Source organism: Trifolium pratense, linkage group LG1, assembly GCF_020283565.1.
Source record: "Trifolium pratense cultivar HEN17-A07 linkage group LG1, ARS_RC_1.1, whole genome shotgun sequence".
Classification (NCBI taxonomy): domain Eukaryota; kingdom Viridiplantae; phylum Streptophyta; class Magnoliopsida; order Fabales; family Fabaceae; genus Trifolium; species Trifolium pratense.
Window position 1 is genome coordinate 39,282,348 of NC_060059.1, and position 26,642 is coordinate 39,308,989.

The following is a 26,642-nucleotide window of genomic DNA, read 5'->3' on the forward strand; positions in this document are numbered from 1 at the left end:
AATTATTTTACACCATATAAAAATATCCCATTTATAACTATTAATTTAATTAGAAGAAAGTGTAAAAAATTAAAATATGCTTGGACAACAAAAATTATAGTCAAAATAACTCGAAAACACATAGATAAGATGACACGAGTATCTTCTAACTTGATCAAGTTCAATCGCTGGACATGCAACAATTATAAAACTTTTAGGTAGAGTTTGCCGTCCATTAAATTCCATAAAACTCGAAGCCCTTTTCAATTACGTACGCGCAAAATATCTGTTGCTGAAAAAGAAAAATTGTCAAAATAACATTTCTCAATTGGCAAGTGGGCACACATTATTTTTAGATTTATTTTCTTTGGTTGAATTTGGATTAATATGATATGAGACAATTAAGAGATTCACATCAGTAGTAATCAGCTGGCGACATCAAAATTGCCATACTGGAAATCTTAAAACACCACTTGTTAGGAAGTTCATAGGTATCTTCAACGAACTTTCATTTGAGACATATGTTAGTGGCGTTCATCACTAGTTGTAATTTATATGTATAGTTATAGTATAATATGACATCATATTTTTAGAGTCATGATTGCTTCATATATGTAAACACTTCAGTTTATTTATTTAATTTTTAAAAATAACACTTCAATTTTCTGTATAAGGAAAATTTGATCTGAAAATGGAATAAAGGAAATCAACTCTGGTCAGCTTCAACTTCAAGCATCTCTCTTCGTATTAGTCCATGTCAAACCCTAACATCCAATCTTGCTAGCTAATTAGTATATATTCAACCCTTGACATTTTAATAATAAAGAAAAGTATTCTTTTTTGTTTTTTTCGACAAAAAAGAAAACTATTCAAGTACCCTTTGTTTCTAATAAACATGTACAAAAAAAAATGTGCTATTTAACTTTTAAAGTGGAAAATTATTTTTCTTTTTAATTAATCTTTAAAATTATAATAAATAGTTTTAAAAATACTTAAAATCTATCAAATGTGATCTTTGCTAATTATTAAGATGTTAAGAATTAAATTGACACATTTTCATATGCTTTAAGGGAGTAAAAGTTTAAACAAATTGACTGATTTTTTAATTTACTTCAAATTGATCGATTTTATATAATTTAGAGGATAATTAATATATTTTAGGAGCTATTTATAATATTTTATAGATTAAAATGAAATTGAGAGTCATTTTTTATAGATCGAAGACCCATATGTATGTTTTAGATTCTCTATAAAACTATTTCTGTTATAAACAATTTCTAAATTCATTTTGTCGTGCTCACGGGTTTCGTAAGAATATTCATAAGTGCTATCGTATGATTTGATTGGTTTGTTGTTGGATAATTTGAAAAGACAATAACGCTCTTATTTTTTGTGGCAAAAAATTGTCTCAGATACAACTCTTTGACAAGGTTAAAGTCATAATTTGGTGATAGTTGAATGCGAAAAATACAAGTTTTTGTGTTAATATAAGTTTGTGGTGGGTTAATCCGATTATTTTGTTTTAGACTTAGACATTCAAATCGTTGATGTTTTGTTATGTGTTTTTCTGTTAATTTTCTATGTAGCAGAACTTCTGTAATCTTTTTCATTTAATGCACATCTTGTATCTGATTTTTTTTTCAATCATATTTAACTTCTTAAAAAAAAAATTATAAATGATGTTTTAAACTATGGAAGTTAAAAAAAATTGTTTTTTCATGAGATCATGTTAAAATGCTTTTCATTAGTATAATTTTCTTCATAACCTAATCAAAATAGTTATTTCATTTTCACATATATAATTAGAACTCAAATAATTTTCAAAAATATCCTACACATAGTATCAAAAATGATCTTGAAAGAATCTTAATCAAATGGACTCTAAATTGATGGTCAACATATATCTTTATTCCCATTTTCTTTCATCCTTAGGGTTTTTGACTAAAAGGCCACACTTTGAAAGCTAAAATTACAATTTGCCACACTATTTAAACACACACTCAAAAATTTAAAAAGTTAAAACAAAATTTAAATTGTCACATCATTTAGTCTTTTTTTCATTTAATTTTTTTTACATATGTGCAAGTGCCTAAATAATTTTTTCTTGGGTTTTTGCCCTAAGTAAGAATTCCTCCTCCTTAACCATCTTATCATATCTCCTTAACCATCTTATTATATCTCATGAATATCTCATTTATCATGTTTCCCTTCTTTTTTACGCACTTCCTGGTCATAAAAACACCATGTCTTGCATCCCAAGCCAGACAACCCATTCCCCCTGGCTAATAAAGACGAATTTTCTAAGTTCAGTAAAGGAAAACATGATTTTTTTTCTCCACCTCTTTTTGTAAAAGTTGTTGTCTATCATCTTTGATCCCTCAGATGGGTGAATTTAATTTGTTCTTCATCCACTAAAAATGGATAATTTTTGGGTTTTTTTTTTCAGTTCAAAATTACTATGTGCATCATTTTTATTACCCATTTATCAAAATAAGTAGTATCTCCTGATTTATTTTTCATGTTTTATGTGATCTCATTGTTGAGTGTTTAGTTGATTGACGTTTTACAATTTCAAAGAGTATTTGCCTATTTTCAAATTTTATGGAAGTTTTTGACGAATTTTGAAACTTCAGGAAAATATTTAACAAATTTTTAAATTTCAAGAGGTATTTAACATTTCACTCATTAATAAATATCTGTTTTAGCTAATAAAAAGTCGTTTTTAAATGAACTTAGGCCCCATTTGGATTAGCTTATTTTGGAGTTTATGCAAACAACTTCTGCAATATAAATTAGGTTTTATGCTATTTTATAAGTTCACGCTAGTGAAAATTGTATTTTTATAAGCTTGTTTACGTGAGAATTTGGTAAACAACCACTAGTTTAAGTATTTAAACTCGCGAGATCAACTAGTAAATCTCAGGACAATTTTGTGTTTATTCGTTTTAAGAAAACTGTTTGAATGTTCGTTTTAACAAGGAAACAAACACTTAGGAATTAAAACGTTTTAAAACATACAAGAGAAACTAATTCGAATCGCCTCGAAGTAGCAGTTTCTCGAGCAAGTATCTGAAATTAAACTTAGAGAAAATTACTGGAAAGCAAATTGCATTGAATGAAAAGCAATTACAAATAAAGATGGTTCACAAAACATACATTTCTCCTCTGAATTCCGTTCGTTCGATCGCTGAGTACTTAGAATTTTAGAGAGAGTATTTGTATAAAAATTTGTGACCCTTGTTCTGAATGAAAAACTACTATAAATACTACTACAAAGTGGTAACTGTTTCTTGATCATCTGGACGCTCCTCCATTTGCCACGTCGACCACGTTCTCCACTTTCATCTTTCATTCCTTCAGCGCGCGCCAAGGCCTCTTGGGCCGTTCGTTGTTCCTTCTTTGGGGTTGGCCCAACTCTCCATCGTTTCGATTTCGCGCTCTCGATAGCTTCCTGGCGAAGCCAAAATTGGACGCGTTATCTATATCTCTCGAAGCGCTTTTTGGCTTCGACCTAGTTGGCTTTCGACGCCAACTTTGAAAGTTTTATTTTGACAATATCACCTCCAAATAAATATTGGACCCACCAATTATATTTAATTGATAAATACCAAATTTATATCCAACAAATTGCCCCCCAAAAATGCCATTTTCGACTGTGTCTATCGAAAGAGGAAGTGGCGTTTTTGAAGATACTAATGGATAACTTTCTTTTCCATTTATCTCTCCTATCGTTTAAGTTGCCATTCAAAACTTTGGATTGGCTCCAAAACTTGTTTTTTATTTCCACCTATCAAGGGGTTTGGACACTTGTCAACACAGGAAGCTGAAAAAATTTGTTATTTTCCTCAATCCGCGTGCCTCTATAAATAGCCAAATTCTTCCTTTATTACGTTTTTCTCCAACTTTCGCTCTGTCAACTGTTCATCTTCTTCTTCATCTTCTGCGATTTTTCTTGAATTCTTGCTTTCAAAAAGACTTCTTGTTCTCACCTTTCTGTTTATCACCAAGTCATTACTTTTCTTTTCACTTGAATTCTCCTCAACTATCTCAAACAACCTGTGATTCCCAAATTTAACCCTAATCCGTTCTCTTACACCATCTTTACACCTTCATCAATGGCGTCAGGTTCAAATGTTGGAAAAATCCTTCCTTCCGCCGGTAAGTGGACCGCCGCCACTCTTTCTTATTACGATACGGATGTGGTTCCAGAACCATCGTTGCGTCTGGACTTGCAAAAGTTTTGGGAAAATCAATTGATCTTTCCTTATTCTGTTGATAATCTTGTGCATGCGTTTGGGGGACCCAAACCAAGTGATAAAAGTCGGAATTCCAAGGTTTTGTCTATTTTTCCCGTTTACAAACCTTGTGCTCCTAGGGTTTTCATCAGTGAACCCTATAATTTTAGCTATATCAAGGCGCCTAACAGAGTGTTTCGATCGGCTCCTTCTTTGAATGACCAATACCTGGGCTGGTTAGACAGGGTACAACGTGATAAAGCGGATATTTGGCAAGCCTGTGGTATTTATGACCTTATTCAGCTCTCTCGGACAGGCCTTAAATACCAGCAAGAGATGATTATTGCGGCTTTACACTTCTTTGAGTCCTCTACCAACACCTTCCACTTCGAATGTGGCATGATGACTCCTGCACTGCTGGATGTTGCTGCCATTACTGGCTTATCGCCTCTTGGCGACACTTATGATCCTTGCAAAGCTTCCGACACCATCAAATTTGATTTTCGAAACAAGTCTTACTCCAAATACATCGTGGAAAATCGAAAGACTAGCGATGAAGTAAGTGACGAAGAACACGTTGCTTTCCTAACCTTATGGCTATCGCAGTATGTCTTCTGCACTCAATCTCTCCAAGTAGCCAAGAAATTCATCCCTATGGCTATTCAACTACATGAATGTCAGCAATTCAACTTCGCTCGGCTTATTCTTGGATGTCTTTATGAATCCATGAGGGATGCTTGTGAACACCTTAAGAGAACAGGCGATGGATCTACCTTTTTAGATGCTGGCCCCTTTTGGTTGCTGCAATTATGGCTAACTGCCACTTTTCATGCTGAACTTGACCTTTTCTTACCTGAGCCATACTATGAGGAATCGAGAACACGTCGAGTCGAAGGCACAAGGCTGGCGAGGATGGTGCCTAGGGAAAGAGGCCTTGGTTATGATGTAGCTTTCCAACAGTACTTTAATACTTTTCTCAGCCTGAAGAAGTTCAAGCCTAGCTTTGCTCCCTTTGTGGATAGGCCACTTGGTCCTCCTTGGTTTACTCACAGATTTCCTTCTCCACCAGAATTCGAGATGGTAACCAACAGCATTTGGACTGCTTACTTGATGCCTACAGTCTTGTCTTGTCGAATTGGCTTGACCTCTGGAGATTTTGGGTTAGTTGGTTACTTCCCAAACCTGGTGTCTCGCCAATTTGGCTTAACTCAAATACTCCCTAAGAGCATATACTTGGAAGAGAGGGAGGTTTGTTTAGGCAAGCATGGCATGACAGAACCACAGTTCCATTCATTCTTGAACCATTTCAATCAGCCTTCTTATGAGCTTACCCCATTCGACTTCGCTCCCTCACATGCCTGCACTAGGGAATTTTTTACCTGGTGGTCTCGTCACTATGAAGGACGCCTGGTTGACAAGACTGCCTTGCTTACTGCTATCTCTAATGGGTTCGACTCATCTATTTTGAACAAGATTAAGTCGAAACTGAACGCCAGAGGTATTCTTTTGGTTCTACTTTTACTTGCATAATTTTTACCTTGCGTGCTTTTCTCTTATGCGCACCTCTCCGATGCAGGGAATAAGTCGAAGGCAGGTTCCAGCAATTCTAGCAAGCCTCTTCCTCCACCATCTAAGGTTGAACTAAAGGTAGGCCTTTGCCTTCTTGTGGCTTCTCACACTTCTGTAAGATTTCTATGTTAACTTTGGTATGCCCTTTCTAGATTGCTTCACGCAAGAGGCCTCCTTCAACCGAAACTCCTTCTGTTTTAAAGAAACAAAGGCCTATTCCCGCCACTTGTTCGAGTGCTCCAGATAAGGTACTTATTTAGCAAAGACTTTTCTTTTTTTTTTCTTACATGCGAACTTACTGAACTGTGGCTTGCAGGATATTCCTGTTCTCTCAACCATCCCCGAGCAGACTAACATTGCTACCACTCAAGATCTTTCTCCTAGTGCTGAACCCATTACTGATGAGAAAAAGAAAAAGAAGAGGAAGAAGAAAGAACACCATCCCAACCAAGAAAGTACTCCTGAGCGCAAGTCCTCTGAGATTGAGGCACAACCTGATACTCTGGCATCACCTGAGGACCCTCCTTTAGAACAATCGGAGAGGAAGAAAAAGAAGAAAAAGAAACAGAAAAAATCTCCTGCTGCAGCTACTGTTTTCGAGGCTTCTGCTACTGCAAAAGAAACAACTTCACAACCTGAAGCTTCTGCTACCCCTCAAACCCAAGTAAGCCATTCTTACTTCTCCAGCTTTTGACTGTGTTACTCATTCTTTCATGGTTTTATTTGTTTCAGCCATAAAACTCTGCTTAAGTTATTCCTCAGGATGAGCCTGCTCCTAGCAAAGCGGCTGAGGGGGTGGTCGAAGGACCAAGCGATGCGCATCCTGAAGATGTTGCAGAAAAAATCCCATCTCCTCAGCCTATCGAAACGGCCATTCTTACTGAAACCTCATCACCGCCCAAGGCTCCTAGCTCGCCTCACCGCGCTTTCGAAGATGACAATCTTAAGCCTAACAATGAAGAAGACCAACTCGATCGAAGCCTACCACAACCGAACCCTTCGACACATCCTGCCTAAGTATTGGCTGATAATGATCCTCCAACCAACTTTCAAGCTGACCCTATTACTAATACTGAACAAAGGCCAACAGTTGATGGCGAGCACTCCACTACCAATCAACCACAACCAAGTGGGTCAAACCATGAATCTAGTTCACCCAGTGCTGGCACTTTCGACTCTGAAGATGGGAACTCCTATATTGGTGATTCACTTGGTGAAGAGGGAACTTCCGTGTCGAAGCCACTTCCCACTGTTGTCCTGCCAGCTGAACTTGCCAAAGAGTTAAAAGATTTAACTCCAGTCGATGCACTTAACAAGCTTTTATCAAGTCATGGCACCTCTAGCTCCGCTGTTGAGGACACAGAGGGTAATGGAGATGTACTTGAGCAAGAACAGTTTGAGCATGAAGTCAGGTTCAGGCGAGAAATTCTTGATGGGGATATGTTGGGCCTGCTTGAGCGTGACTCTTCCATATATTACAACATCAAAGCCCTTTTTCGCAAGCTGCAAAACCCAAGGACTGACGAAGCAATGTTCCTTCTAGTAACTCAGGCTGAAACCTTTTTAGAACAATTCATTAGTCAATCTCAGCTCCTAACCAGGACTAGCGGCCTTTTGACATCTCTGCTTGCCACCCAGCAACAACATTTCGAGCAAGCTAATAGTTGCAATGCAGAGGTCACAACTATCAAGGCTGCCTCTGATGAAGCTCTTGAGCAACTTGTGGCTTGTGAGAACAATATTGCTCACTGGCAGTCTGAAATCGAAGCGCTAAAGGAAAAGGTTCGACAGGAAGAGGCTAAGATGGAAAAGCTAGCTGCAGTAGCTATCGAAGCACAAAAGGTTAAGCTTGATGAGCTAGCACGTGAAGGTATCCAACACTACAGTGAGGGTTTAGCTGTCCAGAAGCGAGTCGAGCACCTTGCTAGTGATAAGGAAATGCTACAACGTAAACTGGCGTCCATTCGAACTCAGTATTACCAATTTCAAGCGGCCAATCGAAAGCCTCCTTCGACATCTCAACCACAACCTTGACTTTGTAGATTTTCCTTTTAGTTTCAAGTTTTTTTTTTTCTTTTGGATGTCATAATTGTAACTCTCTTAACACTAGCAACTGTCAAACAATTTCGTACATGGCTTTTGAATGTATGCCCGTTTTGGCTTTTTTAATGCTGCATGTTCATATATTGGCTGAGTATTTTATTCTTTTGTTGTTGTTTGCTTTCCTTCTTTTGGGCCATTCTCCCAAGCCTTATTAATGGCACTTTGTAAGGAATGAAGCGAACATGTTTCCAAAGCAGTCAACACAGTTAACTACATGGCTTTGAGCATTAATGCAATGGCATTTCCTATGCAAACTGACCGTGGTTAGTTGTAACTGCCTAGTCATTAACGCGTCTTAATTCTTCTATAAATACCCACGCCTTGCAACTCTTTTTGCTCATCACTTTATACAAACTAACGCATTAACACCTCTCCACAAAGAATGAATAACAAGAAAAATCCTCCTTCTTCTACCCCGGGCTCAAGCATGCCACGTCCTCTTGGAAGGGGACGAACCAAGGTTCCAGCTTCCAAACCTCCACGCACTAGAATCCTTCGCCCTAGGCCGTCATCGGCTAAGGTAGTAGAAACCATCATTCTCTCTTCTGATTCCTCAAGCTCTAGTTCAGATGACGAAGATGAAGATTACCTCGAGTTCCTCAGCACCCTAGAGCCTGATGAAGAATACCCAGGAACTCCGACTCCTTCTTCTGAGGATGAAGACTCCCAGATCTCAGAACTTTCCAGTTCTGATTCAAAGGATGAAGGAGCTCGAGCCCAGGGTACACCTTAAATGATTACCTTTCAACATTCAACCAATTCTTGTATTTTCTTGAACATTCTTGAATGATTGGTTGTATTGCTGATCTTATATGAATAAAAATTGAATTCTTGGCATTTTCTTTTACCATTTCACAAATTTTATTCTTGTGTTATTCATTTTTTATGCTTATTTCTTGCAACATTGGCTTGTATTTCTTTAAATATTTGTCATTCATGTTGACTGAACGTTTCTCAGGAGTTAACTCTTCAATCTCATAGGCTCCATTTGACAAAACTTGAGAAATTTTAAATGGCCCTTCCCAATTGGGTGACCACTTTCCGAAAACTCGATCTCGTCTGTCCATGGGAAGGATAACTTTCCAAACCAAATCTCCTACATCAAAGAGTTTGGATTTAACCCTTTTATTATATGCTCTAGCAATTCGTTCCTTTTGTCGAATCAAAGCATCTAACGCTTGCAACCTCTCCTCATCCACATCTGTTAATTCATCTAACATTATGTTCCCATAGTGATCAGGAGGTAGTTCCCACTGCCTTTGCACTCGAATTGACTGCATCATTATTTCGACAGGTAGCACAGCATCGTGACCATATGTTAGTCGAAAAGGTGTTGACCCTGTTGACTCTTTAGGAGAATTCCTACATGCCCATAGGACTTGGTCCAAGGTCTTGTGCCAATTCTTTGGCTTTTGAGCAACGTGTTTCTTAATTAGACTAATTATAACCTTGTTGGCCGCTTCAACTTGGCCATTTGCTTGAGCATAATAAGGTGTTGAGGTCATTAGTTTAAAACCTGATTGTTCAGCAAAATCTTGCATCTTTCGACCAACAAACACTGTTCCTTGGTCTGTAGTAATCGTCTCAGGAAGCCCAAACCTGTAAATAATATGGTCTTGGATAAAATTGATCACTGTTTCCTGATCCACGTTTGTTAGGGCAACGACCTCTATCCATTTGGTAAAATAGTCGATCCCAACTAGTATATAACGTTGGTTCTTGGATGACGCAGGCCTAATCTCACCAATTAAATCTAAAGCTCAGCCTCTAAAAGGCCAAGGTTTGATAATCGAATGCAACTCATTGGCAGGGACATGTTGTACCCCTGCGTGTTTTTGACACTCTTGACAGCCTTTTGCATATTCTATGCAATCCTTAAGCATCGAAGGCCAATACAAACCTTGTCGAAACAAAAACCATTTCATTTTGTGGCCTGCTTGATGGGCACCACAGGCTCCACTATGGGCATTTGAAACTGCTACATACGCTTCATTTTCATTTAGGCACTTCAACAAAACCCCTTCAGGAGTCTTCTTAAATAGCTCATTTCGCATGATTGTGTAATTCAAGGCTCTATACTTAACCTTCCTATCGGCTGTACCTGTTGGATTTTCTATGTATTTAACAATGGGTTGTCTCCAATCATTGTCAGCCAAATTGTCAATCACGAAGACTTCAGTCATTACTTCATCAAGGTGTGCATCAGCCATTTCTGACTCCATTTCGACATTTGGCTCATTTGCCCCCAGCTGGTGGGGTATTACCTCACATGAGATTAGTTTTTCTTTAATTTCAACTATCTCATCCAATTTTTCCCTTGTTACCTTATAGCCAGAAGCAATTTGGGCTAAGTCATTTGCTTCTTGGTTCTCGATCCGAGGCAAGTGTTGAATATCACATGAATCGAATCGTTTCAGTAACGAGAAGGCAATGACAAAGTATTTCATCAAATGTTCTTGAATGCATTTGTATTCTTTTGCCAATTGTTTTATTACTAATTCAGAGTCTCCTCTGATTTTAACATGTTTTGCCCCCAAGTCTAAAAGGATCTTTAGACCTGCAATTAAAGCCTCGTACTCAGCTTCATTCTTAGAGCATGTCCCATTGATCTTATACTTAAACTTTGTTGGAATCTTTAAAGGAGAAATGATTAAGATTCCAATTCCTGTACCATGTTTGTGCTTCGAGCCATCAAAGTACAACGTCCAAGGTTCATGTTCTACATATGTTATTGGAGTCTCAGCCACCGAGGCAAGAAAGTCAGCCACTACTTGACCTTTTACAGCCCTCAGGGGTTGGTAAGTCAATGAATATTCAGTCAAAGCTAAAGCCCACTTCCCAATTCGACTATGCAAGATTGGTTTTAACAACATATGTTTAATGATGTCAAAATGAGAATAAACATAAACATGAACTGGTTTGATATATTGCTTAAGTTTGGTACAAGAAAAATACAAACATAGACAAAGCTTTTCAGTTGGACTATATCTAGTCTCAGCATCATTCAAAATTCTACTTAGATAGTAAATAGCCTTTTCTACACCATTTTCATCCTCTTGTGCGAGCATGCTTCCAATAGTCGAATCTGATGCTGCGATATACAACTTCATTGCTTTGTTTCGAATAGGAGGCATCAAAGTCGGAGGCTTCGACAAGTATGCCTTGATATCATCGAACGCCTTTTGTTGTTCCGTTACCCATTCAAATACATCACCTTTCTTGAGCCTCAGCAGTGGAGAAAAAGGTTGAGCTTTGCCACTTAGGTTTGATATAAACCTTCTCAAGAAATTGATCTTTCCTAGCAAAGATTGAAGCTGTTTCTTTGTTCCTGGAGGTTTTGTCTCCATGATAGCCTTTGTCTTGTTTTGGTTAATTTCTATGCCCTTTTTATGCACAACAAAGCCAAGGAAATCTCCTGCATGTACACAAAAAGCACATTTTAGTGGATTCATCTTTAGTCCACATTTTCTCATTCTTTCGAACGATTTTTTAAGATGTTCGATATGTTCATCCTGGGAGGAGGATTTTACAACAATATCATCAATATAAACCTGCATAAATACTTCGATAAAATCATGAAAAATTAAGTTCATAGCTCTTTGGTACGTTGCTCCAGCATTTTTCAATCCAAAAGGCATCACCACCCACTCGTAGGTGCCTAAAGCACCAGGGCAACGAAATGCGGTTTTTGGCACATCATCTTCGTCAATAAAGATTTGATTATAACCTGAATAGCCATCTAACATACTCAAATATTCATGCCCTGCTGTTGAGTCAACTAGCATTTCGGCTACAGGCATGGAATATTCATCCTTAGGTGTAGCATTATTCAAATCCCTGAAGTCTATACAAACCCTAAGTGATCCATTTTTCTTAATAACAGGAACAATATTAGCTAACCATTCCACATACCTGGTCGTTCGAATGAACTTGCATTTGAGCAACCTTTCAATTTCTGCTTTGATCTTTGTCATGATTTCCGGTGCAAACCTCCTTGGAAGCTGCTTTACAGGTTTCTTGTCCGGTCGAAGGGGTAACCTATGCTCCACGAGATCTCTGCTTAACCCAGGCATTTCGTTATAATCCCATGCAAAGCAGTCTCTGTATTTCTTAAGCAGCTCGACCGTTCTTTCTTTTAAGATTGAGTCTATATTGGCACTAATATAAGTTGGCCTTTTAACAGAGCCATCTCCAATATCAACTTCTTGCAAAGGATCTTGGGCTTGCATTCTTTGAATCGAACTATGTGGATCTTTCTCAAAACCCAAAGGCTCATCATCATAGATACAATCCAACCCTTGTTTTTTGCCATCATTTACTTCACTAGCCTCCAAGGCCAGTTTGTCTCTTAAGTCATCACTGGCTTCGACAACCACATTTTCTTGAACATTATTGGCCTCAAGAGCCATTTTGATTCTATTTTCGGCTGCGTAAGCCGTAATTCGATCCCATGCTAGGGACTCAATCATCAAACTCATCATGGTTGACCCACCCAGAAACTGGTGGGTGTGCATCCTCACACAAGGGTTTCTCTATGTCTTCCCTTTCCCAACAAAAGCCATGGGTTGGATGCAACTTAACTGAGTGGTATACATTTTTTGATACCACTTCATTTGGATCGAAGGCAGCATCTTGCTCACCACAAGGAGCAATCAAAGCCAGGTTTTTGTCGAAGTTCTGTAAAGTTACGGTGCCTGTTTCTGAAACATATGCACTTTGATCTGCTTCTACATTCTCGACCAAACCATCTTCTCTCCAGATGATTAATCTTTGGTGCATGGTTGAGGGAACAGCTCCAACACCATGTATCCATTCTCGGCCTAATAACAAATTGTAATTAGGTTTGGCAGCTATGACCATAAACAAGGTCTTTCGAACTGTGCTACCAACACATACTTCCAATTGTACTGCCCCCAAGGAATGGCCAGTTTTTCCTTCATAGTTGGCCAGCACCACATTGTGGGAATGAAGGTCTGTGTCATAGAGACCTAATTTCTTCAACATGAAGTGAGGCATGATATTCACCACAGCTCCCCCATCCACTAGGACTTTATTAATTCCCACATTATTGACTTTTGCCCTAATGAACAAAGCCTTCAAGTGGTTCTGCATTCCCAGGTCTGGCTTCTCGAAGACAGCTTTTTGCTCTTCGACACAACCATTTTGCATAACATAGTAACACATTGGCTTATGATCAGCCAAATTAAGGGCCTCGAAGTCTTCTTCCAACTCATTAACTTCAGTAGGCACATCATATTCCAGTGGCAGAATAGACACCACATTGACCATGACGTCGAAATCAGACTCCTCATCCAGGAGATCATCATCCTCCATGTCATCCTCATTTTCTGCCCCTCCTTGGGCATTTTCAGCTATTGGTTCTTCCAATATTATGGAAAGCCTCTCCTTTACTGGCCTCTTGGCCATTTCAACCTTTTCAGCTTTCTGGGTTGCAACAACCTTGCCCCCCAGCCTCAGCCTCTTTCGCTGTCAACTTTTGTTTCCTCTGAAACCTTCGCCACGGAGTGCGAGTCATAGGATTTTTTCCCTTATAATTATTCCTATAAGAGTATTTGTTGACTTCGGTGGCAGCATTCACTGTTTCCTTTCCAGCTACCACTTTTGAACCCTTGGGTTCAGCCACAATGTTTACATTGACATTGCTAGAGCTTCCATTTTCCATCATCCTTCGATTGAAAGTGACGTACTGTCCACTCACCCATTGGTTAACAGGTGCTCTCCCAGATGGTTTGAAAGTGTTTTGGGGACTTAGCCTTTGCTGGATCGAAAGGCCTTTGGTAATAGGTTTTCCCCAATTGGCCCCTTTGTAAGGCCAAGCTTTTTGATTTGGCCTAGCTTTTGGCCATTTTCTCTTGTTTTCAGCATAAGGTACAACGTTTTGAAGGCCTGCAGTGGCCTCTTTGTCGCACACAGCACTGCACCTAGGGCAAAGCATCACTTCAGCATTCTTCAGCTTGCACCTATTCAGGAAGTCCACCAGTTCTTCCTCAGCATTGGGGTACACCTCACGCACCCTCTTTTCATACTCCTCCTCAGGCACAGCCTTGATTGGAGCAGCAACATCTATCACTTCAACCATGTTGCAGTCATAGACTTCGACATAGGTAGCATCAGCAGGTGGTAAGGGATCTGCATCCACCTTTATTGGCGGCTTTGCCTTATCAGCATACTTCAGCCTTCCTTCATTCAGCGCTTTTTGCACCAAATCCCTGAAAACAACACATTGATAAGTTTTATGTCCCAAATAGTTATGAAACTTACAATAACCTCTTTTCTTTCTTTGTTCTATTGGTGGTATTTTCATATCTTTTGGCACAATGATCTGGCCGTCAGTCACCAATAAATAAAAAATTTCATCACATTTAGTAATGTCGAAAGTATAAGTCTTCGTAACAAACTTATCATTTTTTGGTTCGACTGGATTTTTTCCATTCGACGGCCTCAACAATTTGCAAATATAAGGAGGCCCAGGCTTTAATTCAGCCACATTAATATCACTATCGTCGAAATCTAAGTACTCATCACTAATTTCATGATCAATTTCATTATCATAGGAATCAACAAAACCTATTTCTTTCTTTTTCTGAAACTTAGAATTTCTAACTTTTTCAGCTTTTAACCTTTCGATTTGTCTCACCCTGTCAGCCAACTGTGACATGTCTCGAAGGTATTGGGTATCTAACTTCTTTCGAATTGAATAATCTAACCCACCAGCAGCCATTTCCACTAGCTCGTGCTCAGGCACTTGGGTAAAGCACCTGGACTTCAGCAAACGAAACCTATTTAGGTAGTCATCAATTGACTCTTGGTTTTTTCTTTTTACACTGGCTAATTCTTTCAGACTTATCTTAGTCTGGCCCATATAAAATTGCTCATGGAAAGTCCTTTCCAATTGGGCCCAACTATGAATCGAATTGGGAGGCAAGGTTGTAAACCAAGTAAATGCATTCTTGGTAAGCGAATTAGGAAAATACTTCATTCGCAAATTTTCATTATTCGCCAAGTTCCCAGATTCAGCTAAATACCTAGCAATATGTTCTACGGTTGACTCATTAGTGTCCCCAGCAAACTTAGTGTATTTTGGGACTTTCCAACCCCTTGGTAACTCTGTTTGCAACACGTATTCAGTGAAGGCAGAGACAAAATTTGGCCTTCGACAACCCGTGTTTAGGCCGTTTTGGGCCAAAATCGTTTCGACCATGTTGGCCAAATTGTGCTGGCCAAGCAAGTTATTGTTCTGCACCTCTCGCACTACCTGGTCAGGATCTTGGTTCCTCCTAACCATTACCACTGGGGGGTTCTGATGTACCACTTGTGGATTTGGGTTGACAACAGGAGGGTTTTGATTTACTACTTGAGGCATTTGACTAACCTCGTGAGGATAATAGGTTTCCTCTTGTACAACTGGCGTGGGTGTTGGGTTAGGACCTGTTTCAGTAGTCACATAACCTGGCCTTTGCTGTACTGGAGTCGAAGACATTGCAGGCAATATCACTTGCGGAGTAATAGGATTTACTCTAGGAGGCGGTGGGGGTGTCCCAAAAAAATCTGCAATTCGACTCATTTGAAATGCCAACATTTGATAACTCTCGTTGGTATTCTGAATTAATGGATTAAACACAGTACCAATTTGTTGGGTTAAGAGATTAACCATCTCATGGTTGCTCTCATCCATTTGCTTCCTTAAAGACAACACAGACGCAGTCGTTAAGGGTGTAGGAGTTACCCTTGACGAAGTATACCTCTCAGATTCGAAACTTGGCATCCCTAAGCCAAGCGTAGGGGGAGGCCCATACATAAAACCCTGACCTGATGGTGGTTTCGAACGTCCAAAACCAGCAGTCATGGACGGAATTGCCATAGTTGGTATTGGTAGAGTTGGAATAACATCCTGCACAGTCGAAATGGTTGGACTGGAGAATATTGGAACATTCACCAACTCAGATGTTACCAAACTTTGTGGAGGTGGATCGACTCCACCACTCGAACTTGCTTCGCTACTCATCGCACTAGAGTTTGGAGTTTTACTAGGATTAGATCTCTGAGTAGTTTTAACCATAACCTAACTTATCATCAGTTATATGCAAGTAACAAGTTTTTATTCCACAACATAAAAATGAACACAACTTTAATAAACACAAAACCAGTCCCACTAGGCGTGCCAATTTGTTTACGTGAGAATTTGGTAAACAACCGCTAGTTTAAGTATTTAAACTCGCGAGATCAACTAGTAAATCTCAGGACAATTTTGTGTTTATTCGTTTTAAGAAAACTATTTGAATGTTCGTTTTAACAAGGAAACAAACACTTAGGAATTAAAACGTTTTAAAACATACAAGAGAAACTAATTCGAATCGCCTCGAAGTAGCAGTTTCTCGAGCAAGTATCTGAAATTAAACTTAGAGAAAATTACTGGAAAGCAAATTGCATTGAATGAAAAGCAATTACAAATAAAGATGGTTCACAAAACATACGTTTCTCCTCTGAATTCCGTTCGTTCGATCGCTGAGTACTTAGAATTTTAGAGAGAGTATTTGTATAAAAATTTGTGACCCTTGTTCTGAATGAAAAACTACTATAAATACTACTACAAAGTGGTAACTGTTTCTTGATCATCTGGACGCTCCTCCATTTGCCACGTCGACCACGTTCTCCACTTTCATCTTTCATTCCTTCAGCGCGCGCCAAGGCCTCTTGGGCCGTTCGTTGTTCCTTCTTTGGGCTTGGCCCAACTCTCCATCGGTTCGATTTCGCGCTCTCGATAGCTTCCTGGCGAAGCCAAAATTGGACGCGTTATCTATATCTCTCGAAGCGCTTTTTGGCTTCGACCTAGTTGGCTTTCGACGCCAACTTTGAAAGTTTTATTTTGACAATATCACCTCCAAATAAATATTGGACCCACCAATTATATTTAATTGATAAATACCAAATTTATATCCAACAAAGCTATTTTACAATAAACTACCTTGACAAACTTATAATAATACATAAAAATTGTATAAGTTGTTTGCATAAGCTCAAAAATAGGCTAATTCAAATAGGGCATTAGTATACGTTTTCTCATATATACACTAGAATATAATCAATTAATCATCCTCCAATATATAATCATCCTCATTTCTATAAAAATAAAAAATAAAAAATAAAAAAATACTAACATAATAAAAGGTTATATATAACTAGAGGGATTTAAAGAAGAGATTTAGTCCCCATGAGTTTAACTCATTTGATAAAAACATCGTATTTTATATATATGAGCCAGAGATCGAACATGAGACATCACTATAAAAATCCGTTATTACTTCACAAGGAGTGCTGCAAATTGACAGAATACATGGTATTGAATGATAGGATACCCTAACATGTTCCATTTTCTCTTTAAAGAATATAAACATAAGGTGTAAAAAATACATTAATGGTGGTTGATCCTCTATCCAAATTTGTTGATCTATTGTGCATCTATCTCCCTTAAAGGATCTAATTGGAAGATTTTTAAACTTCAAATACTTTTTTTTTTTTTGTATAATAGGACTTTTATACAGTAAACCTTAGTAGTGTAATCTTCAATTTCTTTGAGAATGGAGAGTATAACTAAGAAAGATGGATTCTCCCACTTTTATGTGCTGCATCTACATGGCTACATAGAATGAAATTGTTTTTCAACATGTCAATTTTCACATGAGAAATGTTATCTAGACATACTTTTTGAGACAAAAATACATACATTGTACTCTCTCTTTTCAATCATACAGTACGTATTTAAAACAAAAAAAAAAAATGGCAATCTCATTTTGGAGTGAACATTTGTTTTCGTTACCAAAAACTCAATCCTCAGATGAAAAACAGAGCAAGACTGCAAGACAGAGGCACAGAGCATAACAGAACAGAGTAATACAACATTTTTTTGAAACCATAGAAACAAAATAACTTCATTGCACTACAAATCAAAGATACTACTAATTCCCCTCAACAACATAATGATCATTGTACTGTTATCAAATCAAAGTAACTACATTACACCATTGATCTCCAGAACAAAACATAAAAAAGAACAACCTTAAAAAAAAAACAACATTGTACCCACACACACTACATCATTCTTCGAATCAAAACACGAATTCAAGCAATCTTAACCTCAATGGTTCTTGGCTTCTTAGGCTGAGGAGGAGACAATTTCTCAACAGAAACAGTTAGCACCCCATCTTGACACACAGCAGAAACAGCATCAGTATTAGCATTCTCAGGAAGAACAAATTTCCTCATAAACTTTCCAATCCTTCGCTCCATTCTCAAATACTTAACACCTTCTTTCTCTTCTTCCCTCTTCCTCTCACCACTTATCACAAGCACATTATCATCTTCAACCTGAACCTTTATGTCACCAGATTTCAACCCCGGCATATCAATCACAAACAAGTACGAATTCGGATATTCCTTCACGTCCGCCGGAGTAGCAGCCATTGCCTTTGCGTCTCTCACGTAGCACCATGTCGGAGCATTGTGTGATGCCTTGTCGGAAGAAGTTTCGTCTGAAAGATCCATCAGAGAATGAAGAACTGGGTGAGAATCCAAACCCATCAATCTGAAATCCATTATTGATAAAGCTTTTTCTTCTTTGATGAAAAGTGATTTTCAATGTTGTGAATGAGTTGCTATGATTGGAGTATTTAAAAGGTGAGAATTGAGAAAGAAAAAACTTGAAGGTTCTAGCTAGTTCTGTAATAAATGAAATATGTTCTGCGTTAGAAACTTCTAGTAGTTTCGGGAACGACTCAATAAAATTGAATAGAAGCATCAATAAGATTTGGACACGTGGCTTTTTCAACATTCTATTCTACTTTTAGCAGCTTCAAGAATCTTCTCGCCCATTTATTTTTTATTTTTTAAGTAGTAGTAGTTGAACAAATAAGTTGTTTTTATTTCATTTTTTTGCTTTCTTTCTTTATCTCCATTTCTTATTGTGATTTATACTCAACATTTTAACTTAATTTCCTTTTAAATATAGTATATGAGTACTTACTCCCTCCGTTTCAAAATGTAAGTCGTTTTAGCCAAATTAATAAATGTAATTAATGTTGTATGGAAAAAATAAATTATAAGTTAGTTTACAAAATTGTCATTCATTAATGATATAGGAAAGATAAAATGAATAATTGAAAGAAGATAGAGTAATGAATAGTTAAGGATATAATAGGAAAAATATCATTAAAAGTTTCATTAGTAATGTAAAACAACTTATAATTTGGTACAAAAAATTTTTCCTCAAGAGTTTGTTAGTTTTAAGAGAATATGGGGCGAGAGAGTAACATAAGAGGGGAGGAGATTGTCTCTAGTGAAAATTTCTCTCCCATGAAATCTCAACCCTTCATTTTTATGCTATTACATTATAGATTAAAAATAAAACAAAATGAAAGACAAAGATGTGCACTTTATTCTCTCCAGGGTGATTGCCACTGAAGACAATCCATTCCGAGTTTGAAGAGAAAATATCTTTTTCTATTGTTTGGAGTAGCAATGATTTAGAGAAGAGAGAAACAAAAATGTGGGGTTCACCACCTTTTTCATTTCTCTGCATATATGGGAAGAAAGGCAAGAGAGAAGCTTTTTTCCACAATTACTCTTATTCCAACAACACTCACACATATTAAACTAAGTAATAATTATATTTTTTTAACATAAGAATTTTATTGTCAATTCACGAAATCATTGTATTTCTCTCTTCTCGTTCTCTTATGCTAAACAATACAAACACACCATAACACACCATAACAGACCGGTTGCTCATCATGAGATAAGTTAAAGTGATGGCATATTTGGTTATACTCCCTTCAACATCTTTTTTAAGCAAATATGCTCATTTGCACACTTATTAAAAAATTGTTTTTTGTTTTGATTTTATGTAAAATTTCTATTACAATTCCTAAGTTATTTTTTACCAGTGGATTATGGATCTAAATGAAAATAACTATGTTAAATGTGTTTCTTTGGTCCGTGTGATTTTTTCAAAATATTCCTTGTAAAAAGAACCGGAGGAGTATAATAAAGATAAATCAAAAGACACCAATCATTTCTCATATTTATTTATTTGGATAAAGAAAGAAAAGAAGAACATTTATAAAAATAAGATAAATAAAATAAGAACAAAAATTAAAGAGAAAAAATGGAGCAAAAGTTTCGGGAAGCTTCTAGAAAAAGAAAGAGCTCCAAATAAAAAGGAATGTTAAGAAAAGCTACTAGAAGTTTCAAACCACACGACCTCTCTCTTGAACCTTCCAGTAATTTCTTCTTCTTCATTCCTTCTCACCCTTTAAATACTCACATTCAACACCTCTCTCTTCACACTAAACAAATCAACGCATTCCCAAACATTCAAAATAATCATCATTTCATCAAAGAGTGAGTGTGATCAACAATGGATTTGAGATTGATGGGTTTGGATTCTCCAGTTCTTCATGCTCTCCACCAAATGATGGACCTTTCAGACGATACTTCTTCCGACAAGGCATCGCACAATGCTCCGACGAGGTCCTACGTGAGAGACGCGAAGGCAATGGCTGCTACTCCGGCGGACGTGAAGGAAAATCCGAATTCATACGTGTTTGTGATCGACATGCCGGGGTTGAAATCTGGTGACATTAAGGTTCAGGTTGAAGATGACAATGTTCTTGTGATAAGTGGAGAGAGGAAGAGGGAAGAAGAGAAAGAAGGTGTTAAGTATTTGAGAATGGAGCGAAGGGTTGGAAAGTTTATGAGGAAATTTGTTCTTCCTGAGAATGCTAATACTGATGCTGTTTCTGCTGTGTGTCAAGATGGGGTTCTCACTGTTTCTGTTGACAAATTGCCTCCTCCTCAGCCTAAGAAGCCTAGGACTATTGAGGTTAAGATTGCTTGAATTCGTGTTTTGATTCGAAGAATGATGTAGTAATGTGTTTGAATGTGATGTTCTTGTTATGTTATGTTTTGTTTTGGGGAGTTATTGTTAAGTGTATTTTGATTTGCTCAAGCACAAGAATGCAATGAAGTGATTTTGTTTCTATGATATGCATTTAAATTGAACAATTTATTTGACCTTTATATATCAATCTTTTATTGAAAAGGTTAAAATTAATTATTGCCATTAACCTAATGTGTGTCAAACAAAGGACATATTGTGTAAGTGTTGTACACTAATTTAAAGAGTGTTGAAGCAAAATAAAATAAAATTAAGACACTTGCCTGAGTTGTTTGATCATATCTTACATGCGGCGCATACTGTGGCATGTCTAATTTTTTAGATGTTTGTGTTTCATAGGTTGTCATAGAAAATAGATGGTACAACATCCGAAAATTGACATGTTGACAAACAAAAGTCATTTAAAATTTGCTATTTTTACTTTTATAAAAAAAAGTGGGGAGTAAAATTGGAACAAGAAAGTTTAAAAAACATATTTAACTCTACAAAATATGCGTCATTTTTGCTAGTTAGCTAAATACACAGTAAACACAAGAAATGTCTTAACATATAGTCCCTCCATCTCTTATTATAAGCAAAAAAAATACTTTTTCTTATCCGAAACTATAAGCAAAAACAACTCATTTTTATCATTTTCAAGATTTACTTATACTGTCATTGTTGAGTGTTACTGTTGAGAAATTGCCTCCTCCTCTGCCTAAGAAACCCAGAACCATTGAGGTTAAGATTGCTTGAAATTTTGGAACAGGGGTAATGTTCTGTGAGAGGCAGAGAATAATATCAGTATTACTTGTAAGGTGTAAAGGTCAAATACTACTCTAGATAGCATATTAACTAACTCTGCATAACCAACCTTAGGCCTAGATATTTCTCTAAACAGTGTTAACAATTAATAATGACCGTAATCCATATCCATATGATGCTTAACAAAACCAGCAACTAAGCATAAACAAAGTTCTTGTATGCACAACTCAACGTCTTTGAGGGATAACATGAAATTTACTAAAACATAAACACCAAGTACAGTTACATACAAACATTAAAACATAGGAAACACATCACAGAACAATATGCAAGTCTATTAATGACATAAATAACCTAATTTGGAACAATTCGATAGTACCTTGTACACCTAATATATATCATAAGTTACCTTAAATTGAGGGCAAGACTAAATAGCCTGACCTACTAAACAAACAAATTAGTAGTCATAAATATAGAAGGTTACAGTCACCATTCACCAATCTACACAAACTCCTATATCCACTGATCGTCAAGTGCGAGCTCTCTTACTGCAAGCTGGACATTTGTACTGTTTGATATGCTCAGCCCTTGCCGGAGTAATCTTCACGCACTTTCCATGAAACCACTTCTCACATATGTCGCAGCAAATCCAAAACTCATCAGTTGCATAGCTTTCTCCACATGCCCCACACGATGCATCTCCATGTTCTTCCTCATCATCTTCCTCGTCTGCACCGAGACCATCCTCGTCATCTTCATTTGATTGCATTTGTATTGCCATTGGTTTTGAATACTTTGTCTGAGGTTCAGAACCTCGCTGCATTTGTCAAACCAAAACAAATAACAACCTTAAATTGCTAAATATAACATCAATCAGAAACAAAAACTTCTTGCTCTAAAAAGAGGTATATGTGGTTATATAACAATCAGGAACTGGATAATGTCAAAACTCAAAAGACTTTCTCGCTTCAAAGAGAGGGATCTAGATGCTCTGCGGTCAGGGGTTCATGGATATGCCACAGTCATGCAAACTAGACCATTGGATAACCAAGTGGTTAATGACTTTTAGGTAAGGTTGAACCGTATGAGAGCACCCAGGTTCAATCCTTAGTTGAAACAATCATTGGTTAGGCTTACTTACTGCAGCCCTTTCACCCCAGGAACCGAAGAGTTAAAGACAAAAAAAAAATCAAATCAAAATTGGACGACTCACTTTTTGACTTTGTACCTAAGTCAAAATACCAAGTGAGAACACAAGCCATCAATAGACTCACTTTCTGACTTTGTAAATCAGAGTCAAAATACCGAGTCAATATCAGTCATTTAAATTTTGATTGAGAGGTGATTGACAGTCCAGATTGCTTGACTGTAGATTCCTCGACTGCAAGGAACTCAAATCCCTCAATTCTTTTTCACTTTTGATTCAAATGCTAGCATCTACAAAAACAACATATTACACTACTGTAAAAAGCAATTGATTTCATTGCTAAAATACAGGAAGTTTATTACAGAAAAAGCGATTGATTTCATTACTAAAGGCTATAAAACTAGCAAATTATTACTGTTAGTGGTTAGTTTGATTCTGAAGCTTGCTTACCTTAGAGTTTGGTTTGGCTTTGGTACTGCTATTATTAGAAACTGACTTTTCCTTTCCTTGTTTCTTGGCCAACCCTGTAACAGCTTCAAAGATTGTTGGAAGATCATTTATCATATTAAATAGTCGCTTCCTGCAAAAAGATGGTAAATACATATATTATCAGACTGAGAAGGTAAGTCATCAATGGATGAGGAGAAAATTCAAACAGAAAGCACTGCTAACAAACTATACAAGGATCAGGGTCAGGGTAAAAATCTTACTAAGACATGGAAAATTCTACAATCTAAAATAGCACATAGCGTTGCGGTTTTCATAGCAGAGCAAAACCACAAACTTTGTAAAAGGGTCAAGGAAAAAATATACCTGTCAGCTTTGTCGAATCCGAACCTAGCACCGAAATAAAAAGCCACAGAAAGTAACCAAGCATCGCTGTGTACAGCAACCAAAGAGAGCCAATCCTTTTCTTGCATCCCATCTCTAGCAAAGTTAATACCCAATGCAGGCTCTGGAAGCTCAGGCGGCACTTCCTCAGCTGGCAGATTGACTTCCCACTGCTCACTCGGTAATCCATAAAGGCAGAGGTTTTCCTTCTCTATATCACAAAAGTCATGTAAACTAACTAACTAACGTATATCAACCAAAAATATAAAATACAATCAGAAATTTTGACAATGGAACTGAGTAACTCAACTTCAAATCATCTTAAAAATGAACATTTCGATTTTTTAATACTCAAGCAACCTAGACCATTCCCTTCTATTAGGATTTTTTCACGCTCGCTGGAATTCAGCGATCATATCAGAATATAAAATTAAGCAATATAATGGAGCTGCAGGATACATTTTAGCTTACACTATTCACACTGAGACGATCATGCATATGCCATGGCATATGCAACAACAACAACAACAACAACAATCATTTTCTCATAAGGTAAGGTGGAAAACACTGTTATTGACTACGAACATAAATCCCCCATAAAACGCCATGGCGCTACCATCCTCTCAAATAGCACATGGCAGTGGTAAAAAAATCCGCCACGGCAGATATTTGACAAAACCGGTGGCAAACAGAAGCAACAACAAGTACTACTTGAACCTAAATATGATGTGACATAACCTTTGGATCAAATTGAATGAGTTTCATCTTAATACTTCGCACATGTAATGCAGCAACATATTTTACGCAAAAGACTTTGAAGCCACATAATATTGTACTCTAACAATGTAGCACCCTATAACTTTTTAGTACTCAAAATATACTCATTCAGTGTAATGTCATATCTACAAAAGATAAAAAATTTAGCTTTTTTCATGACCCACCAAATTTAATTCATGTGAAAAGTAGCCATCAACATTTTGGATCCATATACAATTACAAATATAAAAATACATGTTGTAATTAAAAGCTATAAACATCATAGAAGAATATTGCAATTGAGTTGTTTCCCATAATTGGAGCATTTAGATTTCATTACCACTCTGAATACAACATTAGAAATTAGAATCAATGCAGATATATAAACTAAAACGAAACAATAATACAAGCTCTGAAATTGCAAAGTAACTGTAAATAATACTATAAAATATAGTGTTTTTTGTCCGTAGATTTAGCGGTAAACACCACTGAAACTCATACAATAGCCAGGTCATTTCAGTTAGGGCTTTATTAGTCATAGTATCATATAAAAAAATGAAAACCCAATTTACAAAAAGGTGTAACAGTGAAAACCCGTGAAAGAAACAAACATATTAATAAAATAACAATTAATAAAAAAACACTTCTGTGACGGTTTTTGTTTTTTAAAGTTAAAGAACACAAAAAACACAAACATAGAGAAGACAAATAATAATTTTTACGAAATAAAACGTTACCGGGATCACACTGCTGGTAGAATTCATCGACATCTGGAGAAGAACACAAAAAAAAAATTAAATTTTTTTACACAAAAAAAAATACAGAGAAAATTTGTAATTTATTTTTTGTTATGAAAAAGGAAAAGGGCTAACTGACCAATGGTGAGGGCTTTGATTAAGGCAGCTCTGCGACCTTTGAAATCACGAAAGACTTCTTCGACAGTACGAGGATTGTAAGGAACATCAACTCCGTCCATGGTTGTGAAAGTGAATTTTTGTGGAGGGAAAAACTATTTGACCCTTTTCTTTTTCTCTGTCTCTCTGTGTGTTGTTGAGAAAGTGTGAACTGTGCATAAAGGAATGGGAATAAGAACAAGAAAGTACAAGTGTTTGAAACAGGGGTGAATTTTATGTTGTTTGTTTTACCGGATTTGAATCGGGAAGAATTGGATTTTATAAAACCCTATCGAATCCGTCACTTATAAACCCCCCCTATTTTGTCTGTTTTTTTTTTTTTTTGGTAGTAGTAAATTTCGTCTGTTTTTTCTAACATAACTTCCAATGCCCCGTCCAAATATCTTTTATAAAAACTTTATCTTTAAATATGTAAGATAAGATAAATTTCACTTCCAAAAAACATATATATAAGATAATTTTTTTTTTTTTTACAAATTTATCATTATTTTTTAATACTACCTTTAATTAAATATTACATTCCGAATTTTTTTAGTTCAAATTTGGAAAAAATTTGGAAAACACATTCCGAAGTTGTTTTTGAAGGCAAAAAAAATTCGGAAAACGCGTTCCGAATTTTTTGACCAAGGATAAAAATAGAATTTTCAGGGGTGTGGTGAAAAAGTGAGTAGGTGGGATGAGAAATTTTCGAAATGTTTTTTGGGTTAGCAGGAGATTGGGTCCTTATTTCATTAGGTAATTGGATCCTTATTTCATTAGGTAATTGGATCTTATTCTTTGGGCCGCATTTTGGAGAATTTTATTTTGGCACCTCATAAGTTTTATCAAGCACCCTGCTCATTTTCATTTTTATCATTTTCCTACTTAAGTAACATCTATAACAATATATAATCTATAACAATATATAAAGTGCGTCAAAAAAAAATAACAATATATAAAGGGGATAAGGGAGTTTGGGCTGGATTTTTTTTGGTCCATTTTGCCCTTAACTTCCTTTATGGTTTTTTAATTATTCCATAATTGCCCTTAACTTCCTCTCTTTTTTTTTATGGTTTTTTCATCTATATTTATTCTATACTATAATCTATAACAATATATAAAGGGGATAAGGGAGTTTGGGCTGGATTTTTTTTGGTCCATTTTGCCCTTAACTTCCTTTATGGTTTTTTAATCCATAATTGCCCTTAACTTCCTCTTTTTTTTTTTATGGTTTTTTCATCTATATCTATTCTATACTATATCTATAACAATATTTAAAGGGGATAAGGGAGTTTGGGCTGGATTTTTTTTGGTCCATTTTGCCCTTAACTTCCTTTATGGTTTTTTAATTATTACATAATTGCCCTTAACTTCCTCTCTTTTTTTTTATGGTTTTTTCATCTATATCTATT

At 36.7% G+C, this 26,642-nt stretch overlaps 3 protein-coding genes across 4 annotated transcripts; 1 reads left to right on the forward strand and 2 right to left on the reverse strand.

Annotated features, from left to right (window-relative positions):
• Window positions 1-17,797: 17,797 nt before the first annotated feature.
• On the reverse strand, window positions 17,798-18,552 carry LOC123916469 (17.9 kDa class II heat shock protein-like). Its single transcript, XM_045967935.1, has one exon. It carries the CDS (start codon window positions 18,498-18,500, stop codon window positions 18,027-18,029), a length of 474 nt encoding a protein of 157 aa, XP_045823891.1. The 5' UTR covers window positions 18,501-18,552; the 3' UTR covers window positions 17,798-18,026.
• A 1,681-nt stretch (window positions 18,553-20,233) lies between these two features.
• On the forward strand, window positions 20,234-20,940 carry LOC123916476 (17.9 kDa class II heat shock protein-like). Its single transcript, XM_045967947.1, has one exon. It carries the CDS (start codon window positions 20,320-20,322, stop codon window positions 20,797-20,799), a length of 480 nt encoding a protein of 159 aa, XP_045823903.1. The 5' UTR covers window positions 20,234-20,319; the 3' UTR covers window positions 20,800-20,940.
• A 979-nt stretch (window positions 20,941-21,919) lies between these two features.
• On the reverse strand, window positions 21,920-25,609 carry LOC123916485 (PHD finger protein ALFIN-LIKE 4-like). Of its 2 annotated transcripts, none has more exons than XM_045967964.1 (5): window positions 25,214-25,609; window positions 25,075-25,107; window positions 23,564-23,792; window positions 23,201-23,330; window positions 21,920-22,420 (listed from the first exon to the last, which is right to left on the reverse strand). In XM_045967964.1, the coding sequence occupies exons 1-5, from the start codon at window positions 25,311-25,313 to the stop codon at window positions 22,133-22,135; spliced, it is 780 nt and encodes a 259-aa protein (XP_045823920.1). In that variant the 5' UTR covers window positions 25,314-25,609; the 3' UTR covers window positions 21,920-22,132. The 2 variants fall into 2 exon arrangements, with proteins under 2 accessions (XP_045823920.1, XP_045823914.1); XM_045967958.1 differs by having other exon boundaries at window positions 21,920-22,426; window positions 25,214-25,497.
• Between the last annotated feature and the right edge of the window lie 1,033 nt (window positions 25,610-26,642).